This window comes from Staurois parvus, unplaced genomic scaffold (assembly GCF_062004578.1).
Source record: "Staurois parvus isolate SC_StPar_1 unplaced genomic scaffold, SC_StPar_1.0 ptg000096l, whole genome shotgun sequence".
Taxonomy (NCBI): Eukaryota; Metazoa; Chordata; class Amphibia; order Anura; family Ranidae; genus Staurois; species Staurois parvus.
The window spans coordinates 14,033,149-14,048,354 of record NW_028317892.1 but is presented as its reverse complement, the minus strand read 5'-3'; the positions used below and the strand labels follow the sequence as shown (position 1 = coordinate 14,048,354).

Sequence of the window (15,206 nt, the reverse complement as noted above, 5' to 3'; positions counted from 1 at the left end):
TTTGATGGTCGGTGTAGTGTGATTTTGTTCATGTGGTGCAGATGTGATTCAGATGAGGATTGATAAAGTGTATGAGGCTGAAAATCGCACTTCACTGAAAATTTCACAGGACCCATTTCAAAATCGCACTGCAGCTGGCCTGCATGTATGTGAACGGGCTCCCCAGAAAAGTATTTTATTTCACCTGTCATGTGAATCTGAGCAGTTCAAATCGCATCAGAATTCGTATATATATATGAACCAAGGCTAAAAAGAACCCTTTAAGAATGGGAGTATCAGAGCTGCATTGTTTTATTTTTAAAGGTGTAAAGTTCAAGGACTGTCATCCTGATCGTGCTTCCCTTTGTAGGGAGTCATTGACCCAAAACAAGTATCCAAGAAAGCAGATCAGCCTTCTCAGGGTAGGTAGTAAAGCTAGGATTGGTTTGACAGCTATATAGGTATTCTCACAGGTGTACTTTAAATTGTTTGTTTGTCATTTACCTGTCCACCTAATTATATACATAAATGGTAAATAAAGTTGAATATGCTACCTTTTACTGAGAGAGTGGACAGGCTTCTTTTTGGTAGCCTCTGAATATTTGTCATGGTTTCTGTGGATTGGGGGGGACTAATGTACTAGCAGATCCACTGAGCAGTCAGCTTAGCTTGAACACCAGACCCTAGAGCAAACCCCACCAGCCTTGTTTGTAAAAAGATGATTCTTAAAGGACCACTGTCATGATGCAGTAATCTTAGTATTTTCCTTTTTTCTTACACATTTTTCTGCAGACCAAGCTGTCCAGGGAAAGATATGGGTTGTGAAAAGCTATAACATGGCCAGGACTGCTTTAGCATTTGCAACAACTGTTAAAAAAAAAAAGAAAAAGTAAAATATGATTAAAGAATAATTGTAAGCACCCTGAGTGGTATTTAGTGATCCGTAGTCTTGATCAGTGGTCCGGTTGCCAAAAACCTTTTCCTATAAAGTCAAAAGTACTGAATTAGGTGGCTCCAGAAAGTAATACCAATTTTGGCTGCAGACAGATGGTAAATACATAATTGAAAAACATATATGTGAGCTGGTATTACTAAGAATCTTTGTGTCCTGCCTTCTCTGCAGTTATGAAAGGGTTACAGAGGATTACAGGCAGTATAACCTTTGATGTCCACACAGTAAAGAGTCGATGATTGATAACCGATGATCTTTTACTGATAACATGTGACATAATGAGAATGCGCGTGAATAAATGAATGGTAAAACTGAAATACAAACAGAATAAACAAACATGAGTACATATCTAACTTCCTAGCTATGTGCATAACATTCCACAGTACATAGGAAGGGTACTTACAGACTTTGGGGGTCTAATCAAGCCCATATATGAAGAGAGAACAGCATCCCACATCTACTTGCATAGTAGAATTTCTTCAGTCTGAAGAGATGAGGTCACTTCCTCCCAAGTTAGCAAACAGGACGTCCCTAGCCTTAAGGGGACAGACACTGCTGAATGCTAAAGAATGCCTTGTGTAATACAAGGCAGCACACTTTGAGTCCAGTCCTTTGCTAAACTATACTGCCAGATCACTCCCTGTGTTAGCTTTACTGAATTACAAATACTTTGGCAGGTAAAATAGGCAGCATACAGTATATGTATTGTCACTGTGTACTTACCTAATTGCTGGAGTTCATTATTATGTAGGTTACATTGGTCACCTCTGTCCTTCTATTTAAAACGATTTTCTATATGCATAGGATATATTCCAAAACTGTTTGTATCGGCTTCTGAAGTCGCCCTTCTTTTTTTTTTTTTTTTTTTTTTTTTTTCTCAATTCATTTTTTTGGGTATTCTCAAATGTCAAACATCTTATCGCATTACATAACAATTTTCCTATCAAACAGGAGAAAAAAAAAATTAAGAGTCCTAGCAGTTGCATTCCAGTGTCCTAATGAAGAACTAATTAAAGTGACTTCTAATATATATATATATATATATATATATATATATAACACTAGGGTACAAGTGTGCCTTTTAAAGTACCGTATTTTTCGCTCCAGAGGACGCACCTAGGTTTTAGAGGCAGAAAACAGGAAAAAAAAAATTCTGAACTAATGGACTGCAGACATAGTACAGGAGATGACCAGAGACTGCGGACACAGTACAGGAGATGACCAGAGACTGCGGATACAGTACAGGGGATGACCAGAGACTGCAGACATACTACAGGAGCTGACCAGAGACTGCAGACATAGTACAGGAGCTGACCAGAGACTGCGGACATAGTACAGGAGATGACCAGAGACTGCGGACATAGTACAGGAGATGACCAGAGACTGCGGACATAGTACAGGAGATGACCAGAGACTGCGGACATAGTACAGGAGATGACCAGAGACTGCGGACATAGTACAGGAGATGACCAGAGACTGCGGACATAGTACAGGAGATGACCAGAGACTGCGGACATAGTACAGGAGATGACCAGACACTGCGGACATAGTACAGGAGATGACCAGACACTGCGGACAGTACAGGAGATGACTGCTGATCTTTGGTGAGGGGGGGGGGGTGCGGGTACCTGAATTTGACAGGTACCCGCTCTTACTTCCGCGGAGTTGTTCTTTGATCTTACCTGTTCCTCTATCCAGCCGTGCGCTGTCTACCCGGCTTCTGTAGTGTGGGCGCTTGGCGGACAGCCGGATGCCCAGTGCGCATGAGCAAGAAGCGCTGCGCTTTCTGATTGGTCCGGCGGCTTCTGGGATCTGTCATGTGTCCCAGGTACCGCCTTACCATTCACAAACAGCACCGCTTCTTGCACATGCGCACTTGGCACCCGGCTGTCAAGCACACTACAGAAGCCGCTGGATAGAGGAACAGGTAAGGTCCCACTGCAGAGCTGAGCGGCCGGCCCGGTATTCTGACGCGGCGGTGGAAATACCGGACCGGCCGCTCCATATTCGCTCCATAAGATGCAAAAAAGTGCGTCTTATGGAGCGAAAAATACGGTATATAACCCAACAATATGTGGGAGGGCGTCAGGACAAGCCTGATCATTGGAAGAGCGCGAACTGCACAGCTAGAGAACTTACTACATTGTGTTCGCATGCCTAGTGTGGTCAATTTTTAATAGGAAAGCAGGGGGACTGGCAGGAACACCTGTTCTTTCTCAGCATTTATAAAGGGTAATGGTAACAAAGAAACCATTAACTATTGGCTGCTCTGTAGAATGTCCAAAACTACAAATGCTTGTGGAATTTTTCAGATTTACACTCATATGCCATAAATTTCTCATGTTCATAGATCAAATCCAAATGCCGTTTTACATCTACCATGTTTTGGTGCTAGTTGTTTTCCATTCTTTGGCAAAACAAAGGCACGGTGAGAATTTCTCCAAGCCTATATTTTAAAATGACCAGTTCCAGTGAAGCTTTCATTAGGGCCCCTATTACCTCTGAAATTAGATGGAATAATGCATTCCAATAGCTATAATGGTGTAGGGAGGACCAAGTCATATGGATAAGAGCCCCCACCTGTCCTACTTGTTATCTTTTGTGTGCCTACCAACCTACAGTCATATGTACATACAAAAAGGGTATCCAAGCTACTGACTTACTTATGTAAGAAGGGAGTTGCTGCAGGGTTTTTCTTAAATCGGTAGTTATGTCCACTGCCAGTTCTACTTTTTGGAGGTCCCCAGGTGGGTTATGCCATTTGCTAGTATGCACAGCATATTTAACACATTATGGCATACTTACTTACCTGTCAAACAGAGCCCTCCAGCACTGCGCTGTGATCGATCTGGCTGGTCCCGAGCACTTCCATATTCTCCCGGTCCTCCTTCCAGGTTCTGTGCCTGTCCTGTGCTGCTTGAATGGCTGGCTGGGCTGCGATGATGTCACTCCCACATATGCGCACTGGAGTCGCATTGCAGTGACACATATCGGGGCATAAATGTTCACTGGGTTGTGTATGTGTGGCTTAGGGTGCATGTCGGCTGACAGGCAGAAGGAAGCGTTTACAACAGAAGAGACCGATAGGGTCTCTTCTGTCATAAATACCCTGTCTGTCAGCAACTTTCCAAAAGCGTAAGTTTACTAGCACTTTTTAATTAGATTTATGAGTTTCAATGACTCAAATGTATTCAGGCTCATTTATCGGCATGATGGCCAAGCAACCAACCTGTTATGACGTAGACAGTCTTCACATTTTTTTCTCAGCGCAGTTTCCTAGAAACTGGCCAGCCTTGTCTGCTTGTATCTGAAGACAGATTATTCTGTTGAGGAAAGGAGGACACTAATTTAGATTTAATATAGGAAGCCTATAACAGATGTAGTGCAACCAATGATGGTCATTGCTTGAACAATCCATTGTAATGACCTGTCTGCATACTGAGGCATTGCTGGTTTCAGAAGAGCATTCCACCTGTGTTTATGAGACCAATTTACTCAGCTTGAATTGTATTATTAGCCATGTACTGGATAGACTGCGTACTGTCAATGAAATTGATTATCATTTATTATTCACAGACGTGACCACTTCACCCACATCTTCTGAAACAAGGTCATCTAGTTCTCCAAGTCATCACAGTGAATTGGGCTGCCTGTTTGAGAAACATAACTTGCGTGCTTCACAGAGAGAAGGTTTGTGCTATTGTGACCCAAGTGGGCTGTATAATCTGCAGATTTCCATTGGCAAGTATATGCTGTCCTGAGAATTGACAGTCTCTGCACTTCAGCAAACTTAGGGGGTCTCTGTCAGAAAATGTGATGCTGATTGAAAATGTTTATCTAAATGAAATGCATTACCTCTTGGTGCACAGTAAAGAGTTGTGTTGCAATTTCCAACCTTCATAGGGGTGTAGGATACAGGAATGATTGGCTATATTCTCGCTTAGGCAGAGTGGTTCTTTTAGTCTATCGTACCTAAGCAGGGCTATTGTATCCTATCAACTGCTTTTGATAGCTAGCATAGAATTCTGTCCTTGCTGATGCAGGCCAGCGCTGTGAAAATAAATGAGGCATATGCTATCCAGTCAGGGCCATCTTTAATATTGATTGGGCACTAGGCAAACAATTTCTTGGGCCCCCCATTCAATTTTGCTCTGCACCCCAACATCCCAAAAAAACAAACATACACATAGACCTCCCCCTTAATACCCCCATCATTCTGCAAGACCCCCTCCCCTATACTACCCCCATCATTACACAGGACCCCCTCCTCCGTACTACACTCATCATTACATAGGACCCCCTCCCCCATGCTACCTCCATCATTACACAGGACCCCCCTGTGAATGGATGAACTACAAATCTTGTGTGCCACTACAGCATATGCCTTGAAGTTCTCAACTAAACTGTGGGGGTGCTTGTGAGCACTCTCATAGTTCACTGAGACTTCCTACAGCTTTCAAACAGTCTGTGCACATGTTTGAGTAGAAAGCTGTGAGCAGTGTCTGCAAGAGCCTGCTGAATGGTGGCATTAGATATAGGGTGAATTAGGTCTTCCTGTCCTGTAAGGAACGTCTGGGCATTGTAGCAGAGCTACATAGTGTAAATCCCAGAACTGGATAGACGACAAAGCCTTTGGCAGGTACAATAAAGGAAATAAGTATTTTATCCCTTGCTGATTTTGAATGGTTGCCCACTCACAAAGAAATGATCAGTCTAAAAATCGAATGGTAGGTGTATTGTAACACTGAGAGCCAGAATAGCAACAACAAATTCAAAAGAAATGCATGTCTAACAAATTATGCACTGATTTGCATGTTCATGAGGGAAATAAGTATTTTATCCCCTATCATTCAGCAGGATTTCTGGCTACCAGGTGTCTTTCATACAGGTAACAAGCTGAGATTAGAAGCGGTCTCTTAAAGGGAGTGCTGCTAATCTCATTTTGTTACCTGTATAAAAGACACCTGGCCACAGGAGCAATCAAACAATCAGATTCCAAGCTCTCCACCATGGCAAAGACCAAAGAGCTGTCCAAGGATGTCAGGGACAAGATTGTAGACCTACACAAGGCTGGACTGGGCTACCAAACTATCGCCAAGCAGCTTGGTGAGAAGATGACAACAGTTAGTGCAATCACTCGCAAATGGAAGAAACACAAAACCACTGTCAAGTCTCCCTAGGTCTGGTGCACCATGCAAGATCTCACCTCGTGGAGTGTCAATGATCATGAGAACAGTGAGGAATCATCCCAGAACTACACCTGAGGATTTTGTCAATGATCTCCAGGCAGCTGGGACCACAGCCACCAAGAAAACAATTGGTAACACACTACGCCGACAAGGATTGAAATCCTGCAGTGCCCGCAAGGTCCCTCTGCTCAAGAAAGCACATGTCCAGGCCCATCTGAAGTTTGTCACTGAACATCTGAATGGACTGGTTGAAAGTGTTGTGGTCAGATGAGACCAAAATCGAGCTCTTCGGCATCAACTCAACTCACCGTGTTTGGAGGAGGAGGATTGCTGCCTATGACCCCAAGAACACCATCCCAACTGTCAAACATGGTGGTGTAAACATTCTGCTTTGGGGGTGTTTTTTTCTGCTAAGGGGACAGGACAACTACAACGCATCAAAGGGACGATGGACGGGCAATGTACCGTCAAATCTTGTGTGAGAACCTTCTTCCCCTCAGCCAGGGCATTGAAAATGGGTTGTGGATAGCTGTTCCAGCATGACAATGACCCAAACACACAGCCAGGGTAACAAAGGAGTGGCTCAAGAAGAAGCACATTAAGGTCCTGAAGTGGCCTAGCCAGTCTCCAGACCTTAATCCACTTAAAAAATCTGTGGAGGGAGCTGAAAGTTCGAGTTGCCAAACGTCAGCCACCAAACCTTAATGACTTGGAGAGGATCTGCCAAGAGGAGTGGTCCAAAATCCCTCCTGAGATGTGTGAAAACCTGGTGGCCAGCTACAGGAAACGTCTGACTTCTGTGATTGCCAACAAGGGATTTGCCACCAAGTACTAAGTCATGTTTTGTGAAGGGGATCAAATACTTATTTCCCTCATGAACATGCAAATCAGTGCATAATTTGTTATACATGTATTTCTTTTGAATGTTTTGTTGCTATTCTGTCTCTCAGTGTTACAATACATCTACGATTCAATTTTTAGACTGATCATTTCTTTGTGAGTGGGCAAACATTCAAAATCAGCAGGGGATCAAATACTTACTTCCTTCACTGTAAAATGACTACCTTATCTGAATTTCATTTCTGTATCTAGAATTTTGGCTTGAGTTCAACTTTATTGTTCTAATGTAGACCCAAAAAAATGATGCACAGCATCATTTAACCCACATTTAGTGAAGGCAGGGCACCCTGGGGGGAAAGGGGCGGGGTGTAATCGTCCTGGTCAGTACCACTGCACAGAATGGCTCTCATATGTCACTATGTCAACCCAGAATATAGGAACAGAAGAGGACGATACTGCTCATTACATGACCAGCCACAAGGCAGATGGGGGGGGAAGTATGTCTACTACAAATATGCTGCTGATGAGACTTTAGTGAGGGAGAAATTGAGTTTAGGTTTAAACAGACATAACTGAGAAGATGGTGAGAAAATCTGTAATGGGAACCATGTTCCTCAGGGCAGGTTCTCTTGTTATGCTCCCAGGCCACCCACCTCCTATTCCAGGCACTGGAGACATGGAGGAATGGGAGCAAACTCCTGCTACACTCGTACCCAGCTAGAATGCACTACAAGTCCCATAATTCCACAAAAAAAAAATGCAGAAAGAACACACCCTAGAAGCACACCAAAGTCCCAATAAATATATATATATATATATACATACACAGTTGCAAGAAAAAGTATGTGAACCCCTTGGGATTCCGTGGAGTTTTGCATGAATTGGGCATAAAATGTGCTCTGAACGTCATCTAAGTCACAACAATAGAAGAACACAGTCTGCTGAACATAATACTACACAAACATTAGATGTTGCCATGGTTTAATTGCACATAACATGTAAACATTCACAGTGCAGGGAGGAAAAAGTATGTGAACCTTTGGACTTAATAACTGGTTGACCCTCCTTTGGCAGCAATAACCTCAACCAAACGTTTCCTGTAGTTGCAGATCAGACCTGCACAACGATCTGGAGTCATTTTGGACCACTCCTCTTCACAAAACTGTTTCAGTGTAGCAATATTCTTGGGATGTCTGGTGTGAATCGCTCTCTTAAGGTCATGCCACAGCATTTCAATGGGGTTGAGGTCAGGACTCTGACTGGGCCACTCCAGAAGGCGTATTCTGTGCTGTTGCAGCCATTGTTTTGTTGAATTACTTGTATGCTTTGGGTCATTGTCCTGTTGCATCACCCATCCTCTGCGGAGCTTCAGTTGGCGGACAGATGGTCGTACGTTTTCCTGCAAAATGTCTTGATAAACTCTGGAATTCATTTTCCCATCAATGACAACAATCCGTCCAGGCCCTGAGGCAGCAAAGCAGCCCCAAACCATGATGCTCCCTCCGCCATGTTTCACAGTGGGGATGAGGTGTTGATGTTGGTGTGCTGTGCCTTTTTTTTCTCCACACATAGTGTTGTGTGTTCTTCCCAAACAACTCCATCTTGGTTTCATCTGTCCACAGTATATTCTGCCAGTAGTGCTGTGGAACATCCAGGTGCTCTTTTGCAAACTTCAAACGTGCTGCAATCTTCTTTTTGGACAGCGATGGCTTCCTCCGTGGTGTCCTCCCATGTACTCCATTCTTGTTTAATGTTTTCCTTATTGTAGATGTGTCAACAAAAATGTCAGCATGTGCCAGAGATTTCTGTAGGTCTTTAGCTGACACTCTGGGATTCTTCTTTACCTCATGCAGCATTCTGCGCTGTGCTCTTGCAGTCATTTTTACAGGACGACCACGCCTAGGGAGAGTAGCAGCAGTGCTAAACTTTCACCATTTGTAGACAGTCTGTCTTACCGTGGACACATGAACATCAAGGCTCAAGGAGATACTTTTGTAACCCTTTCCAGCTTCATGCAAGTCAACAATTCTTGATGGTAGGTCTTCTGAGAGCTCTTTTCTGCGAGGCATGGTTCACATCAGACCGTGCTTCTTGAAACCAGTAAACCCAAAACAGGTGTCAGCAACTCATCCAATATCATCACACTGATTGGAGTCAAGGTTGGCTCACTCCTGGCTCCAATTAGCTCTGGGAGAAGTCATTAAGCTAGGGCCTCACATACTTTTTCCTCCCTGCGCTGTGAATGTTTACATGTTATGTGCAATTAAACCATGGCAACATCTAATGTTTGTGTAGTATTATGTTCAGCAGACTGTGTTCTTCTATTGTTGTGACTTAGATGACGTTCAGAGCACATTTTATGCCCAATTCATGCAAAACTCCACGTAATCCCAAGGGGTTCACATACTTTTTCTTGCAACTGTATATAGTAAGTCCCCGACTTACGAACGAGTTCCATTTTAGGAGAACATTCGTAAATCGGATTCGTTCGTATTCCGCAAAGTGAGTCTTATACACCTTTGATACAAATATACAATGTAAAGCATAAAAAAAAAACCAAACACACACAAAAATACTGTAAATAAACTAATTTTACTTTTACAGTTACCTTAGTCACTTGCCCTCCTGAGGATTTACCCCCCTTCCTGACCAGGCCATTTTTTGCATTACGGCGCTGCGTTACTTTAACTGACATATCGTGGTCATGCATCGCTGCAACCAAATTAAATTTGTGTCCTTTTTTTTTTCCTACAAATTGATCTTTCTTTCGGTGGTATTTGATCGCCTGTGCATTTTTTTATTTTTTGCGCTATAAGAAAAAAAAAAAAAAGACTTTTTGCTATTAAACATGTCCAGTAAAAAAATTTAAAAAATCAAATTTCGTCATAAATTTACACCAAAATGTATTCTGCTATATGTCTTTGCTAAAGAAAATCCCAATACGTGTAAATTAATTGGTTTACGTGACAGTTATAGCGATTACAAATGGTGGTATATATACTGGGTTTTTATTTTAAATTTTTACTAGTAATGGTGGCGATCAGCGACTTATAGCAGGACTGTGGCAGACATTCTAACACTGGGGGGAACTGACTTGGTGTCACTGACATCCCCAGTGACACCAATACAGTGATCAGTGCTAAAAAAAAAAAAAAAAGCACTGACACTGTACTAATGGAACTGGGCAGGAAAGGATTAACATGAGGGGCAATCAAAGGGTTAACTGTGTGCAGGGAGTGTTTTACTAGGGGGACAGTGATAGTGTGCTTCACTGTAATCACACTGCTCTGGATGGCTGTGCTGTTGCATTCTGAACGGCTGCTGCAGCCTTTGTGTATCGTTATACGTTGGGGTCCTGTGCCTCAGAAACTAACAGTGCCTCTTCAAGTAAAGAAAATCCCCTTGCCATTTCCTGTGTTGTGAATCTCTGTGGTTCTTCAGTTACATCTTTCTCAGCTCTTAGTCTTTTCACTGGGCCTCTAGTTCCATCAGGTCCTCATTAAAAAGCTCCTCATGTTGCACAGCAAGGAGTTTAATGAAGTTGTCCTCTTGCAGATCTAGCTCTAGCTCCAGCTCCAGCTTCGTACTAAGGGTCACTAAGTTGTTGAAGACCTTTTTGGACTCCTTACCCATCTTCTCAAGTCCATGAACTTCATGAACAAACTGCGGGCAAAGGTTCTTCTAAACCCCATTCATGGTGACAGCCAAAACCTCACGCCAAGCAAAGTTGATGTTTATTATGGCCGTGTAGTTGTTATAGTCCTTCCAAAATTGTCACAAGGTTGTTCCTGTTTCATCAGTAGCCTTCACTACCTGACAAAAAGTGTAATGTAAAAATTAATTCTTGAAATTCGCAATAACACCTTGGTCCATAGGTTGGATGTGCGCCGTAGTATTCGGTGGCACTACTCTGACGTTGGGATGAATTAGGGGTGACCTGGTGCATTGTCAAGCAGCAAAAGAATGTTGAATGCGATATTTTTCTCCAAACGGTATTTCTCTATCTCTGGGATAAAGTGGTGGAAAAACCCTTCCTGAAAAATGGCCTGTGTAACCCAGGCTTTGGAGTTACTCTTCCACACAACAGGTAGAGAGCCCTTGGCTATGTTTTTGAGGGCTCTTGGGTTCTCTGAATGGTAAACTTTAGTTTCATATCACCGGAAGCATTGCCACCAAACAAATTAAGTCTGTCCTTTGCTGCTTTGAAGCCTGGCATCACCTTTTCCTCTTTACTGATGTAACTTCATTCTGGCATCCTCTTCCAGTAGTCCTGTCTTGTTGTTAAAAACCTGTAGGGGTAAATAAGCACCTTCGTCAATAATTTCTCTAAGTGTTGCTGGAAATTCTTGGGCAGCTATGGTATCTGCACTCGCAGCCTCACCACTTACTTTTACATTGAGAAGGTTGGCTCTAGCCTTGAATCTGATAAACCATGTATGACTGGCAGTAAAAGATGCACACTGTTCACCCCGTTTTTTTTTCTTCAAGTCTTCAAACAGGCGTTTAGCTTTTTCTTGAATAAGCCTTAAGCTGAGTGGGACTCAGTGCTGATTCTGCATCCACACACTGAGAAGTTTCTCCATCTCCTATATCACTTTACCACGCTTTTTGGATATTATTGTTGACTTCATAGGCACAGCAGACTTCACATGTTCCATGAGCTTGGCCTTGTTCTTTAGAATTGTGCCAATGGTTGAATGATTCATGTTATAAGAACAAGCGATGTCTACCATCTTTTCACCTAAGTCCAATTTCTCAATTTTTTTCCCTTTTGTTTCCATGGTTATTTCTTTGTGCTTCTTAGCAGTCCCCACCACATCACCACTGTTTCTCCTCTTGCTTCCGGACACGTGAGCTACTTCTACAATTTGTTCACATCTACGAATGTTCGTAATGTGAGGTCTTTCCGTATCGGGGGCGGACTGACCATTTGGAAACTCTGGCACTGCCCGAGGGCCCGGGATCAGTATGGGGCCCCATGAGATGCTCCTGGTACCTTTTTCATAGGCTTTTTTGAGTTTGGGCAAGGACACTGGGGCCCCATGATCCCCTATTGCTCAGGGGCCCCATGAGTTGTCTGGTCCGTATCTGTGAAAGTTCGCAACTCGAATGTTCGTAAGTCGGGGAGTCTCTGTGGGATGCATAACCTGTGTGACGGCTCTACCTCAGCTTGCAGGATGTCAGTTATTGTAGGTTGCTTAAGTATCTTTTATTGTAAAACACTGTATCCTTAGAAAAACAAACAACCTCAATGTATCCTTCCAGAGAACAAACAGCCAGTTGTCTGAAACTGAGTGAGAAAGTCTTTGGATGGTTAAAAGTCACATCTGCCTCTTTGACGGAGGGGTGGAGGGGAGCTTGGGCTGATAGACAGATGAAGGTTCTTGTGTACTGATGAGGAGTAAGCCACACAAACCCTCAAGGGAGCGCCCGGAAATACCTGCTTACTCTCTGCTGGAACCAAGGGAAAGCCCAGGTGACAGCTGGATGAGACACCCACTGAGAGAAGCTGAGAACAACCCACTCCACTCTTCCTGTCTGGAACCAACCACTTGGGCAGAGGCAGAAACTGTCGCTGGAGACTGGTGAAGTCCCAGAATTCCCTGCACCTGTGTGTGTTTACTACATTCTGTATGTCTGGAGGCTCTCTGCTCCCGCCAGTACTGAGCGCCAGAAACGTTGACCATGGGTTTGTTTTCCACAGTGCCCTGTTCCTCTCTGACCGCTCGCCCACACTACTTCAGCAGCCTGGGACCACACCTCTCCACTGCGTCTGTCTGTGTCCTTGTCTGCTGGCAGTGTGGGCTGAAGGGGCAGCTGCTCTGGGCCTCACAACAATGACTGGGCCAGCTGCCCCTTTTTCCCTGCGTTAAAGACGGCCCTGTATCCAGTGTTAGAATATGCCTGTCACATGTTTTAAACCAATATCCTCCAAGCAACACCTCCTGAACGATACTACACTAGCTCCCCCTCACCGCAGATTGTTGCATACATATGTAGCAAAGCCACATCCCGTGTGATGTTTGTTTATGGTGAAGAAGGATCTGGGAGTTCCGGTAGATCACAAGCTTAATAATGGCATGCAATGCCAAGCTGCAGTTTCTAAAGCGAGCAAAATCCTCTCTTGTATTAAAAGAGTTATATACTCCAGAGAGAGATATCCTATTACTCCTGTACAAATCATTAGTAATACCTCATCTGGAATATGCAGTTCCGTTTTGGGCACCAATTCACAAACAAAACATTGGGGAACTGGAGAAAAGTACAGAGAAGGGCAACCAAACTGATAAGAGGCACGGAGGAGCTCATCTATGAGGAAAGATTAGAGGAACTGAATTTATTCTCTCTTGAGAAGAGGAGATTAAGGGGGGATATGATCAACATGTATAAATACATCAGTGGTTCATATAATGAACTCGGTGTAGAGTTATTCACCCTGAGGTCATCACAGAGGACAAGGGGGCACTCTTTATGTCTGGAGGAAAAGAAATTTAATCTCCAAATATGGAAAGGTTTCTTCACAGTAACAGCTGTGAAAGTGTGGAATAGACTCCCTCAAGGGTTGGTTCTGGCCAGCTCAGTGGATTGCTTAAAAAAAAAAAAAAAAAAGGCCTGGATTCTTTCCTAAATGCACATAATATAGTTATTATATTCTTATAGATAAAGTTGATCCAGGGAATATCCAATTTGCCTCTTGGGGGATCAGGAAGGAATTGTTTCCCCTGCAGGAGCATGCTTTGCTGGGGGGGGTTTTGCCTTCCTGTGGATCAACTGTGGGTATAGGATTGTGTGTATATAGGATTGTATTTTTTTTTTTCTTTTATTGGTTAAACTAGATGGACTTTTGTGTCTTTTTTTTCAACCAGACTATATAGAGTATGCGTCTTTCAGCAAGAATACTCTCACCAGGTGTGCTTGTGTGCTAATACTTCATAAAGAGCTATCACCAGAACAAGACAGACAGTGTGTTATACCTCCAGGGAATCCTGTGCACAAAGCACTTGCCCCCATTGAAATACTTGGGGGTGTTGCTGAACTATTGTGACAGCTAGCCCTGCTTATCTGCCTAGCTATCTGACATCACTGATCAAGAGTTAAGAGTGACAGGCAATACACACAGAGCTTGCACAGCCCCTGCCTCCTCCTCCTAATCTGCCAGCCAAACCATCAATGTGCTGTGCTGTCTCTTTATCTCTCCTCAAGACCTAGCCATCTAGTAATTGCCATGCAATGCATCTGGACTAGCTTTTATTCTGAAAATATCATCATCATGTTCTTTAATTTTTATTTACTGCAGTTTCTGTTCAAGAAATGGCAGTAAATGTAATTGTAAATGGTGCAATACTGGTAGATGCATTTGCAGCACACTGTGGCAACAGACATTTCTCCGCTGCCCTGCATGGGCAGTCACAAACTGCATGGAAGAAACTTCACATAATTCTAAAATACAAAGCCTTTGAATTCATAGGTAACACTGACCCTTTGTGATACATTCTGAACACCGATAATCAGCTAAATTACAGGCTTGGCAACACATATGCCGTCATTTGGAGATATTCTCATGCATGATCGCTTTGGAAAAATAGTGCTTGTAGAGAGACCTGTGGAAGCATCAAGCTGCAGCAAGAATGTTTAGATGTCTTTTTGAAGCTGGCAAATACTGTATGTGGTCAGCCTAATAAAGGTAGCCTCAGAGTCAATGCAGGCAACTGAACTAAAATGACTGCCGCTCTAATCTGCTTTGTGCCTGGCCAAATCCCAGGTCATTCTGATGAGGCAGAGCTCTCGTGTGTTTGGTAATGTTGCCTGCCCTTTCCAGCCTTTCCATTCCTAATGTTTAACCACTTGCCTACAGGGCACTTATACCCCCTTCCTGCCCAGGTCAGTTTTCAGCTTTCAGCGTTGACGCACTTTGAATGACAATTGCGCGGTCATGCAACACTTTCTTTTGGTGGTATTTAATTACCTCTGGGTTTTTTAATTTTTTGCTAAACAAACCAAAAACAAATAAAAAATGTTTCTGTTATAAAATTTTGTAAATAAATTATTTTTCTCCTTCACTAATGTGTGCTAATGAGGTTGCAGTGATGGGCACTGATAGGTGGCACTGATGAGGAGGCACTGGTAGGTGGCACTGATGGGCATTGACAGGCATCACTGATGGGTACTGAAAGGCAGCATTCATATGGCACTGTTAGGTGGCACTGACTGGCACTGTTAGGTGGCACTATGTGGCAGCACTGAAA

At 43.3% G+C, this 15,206-nt stretch overlaps 1 protein-coding gene across 1 annotated transcript in view; it reads left to right on the top strand.

The window, feature by feature from the left end:
* Nucleotides 1–15,206, top strand: part of DCAF10 (DDB1 and CUL4 associated factor 10) — a 43,406-nt gene that overhangs the window by 23,396 nt on the left and 4,804 nt on the right. The window contains exon 5 of the mRNA XM_089670916.1: nucleotides 4,508–4,621. Coding sequence (XP_089527042.1) covers nucleotides 4,508–4,621 — 114 coding nt within the window. The remainder of the gene's footprint in view (nucleotides 1–4,507; nucleotides 4,622–15,206) is intronic.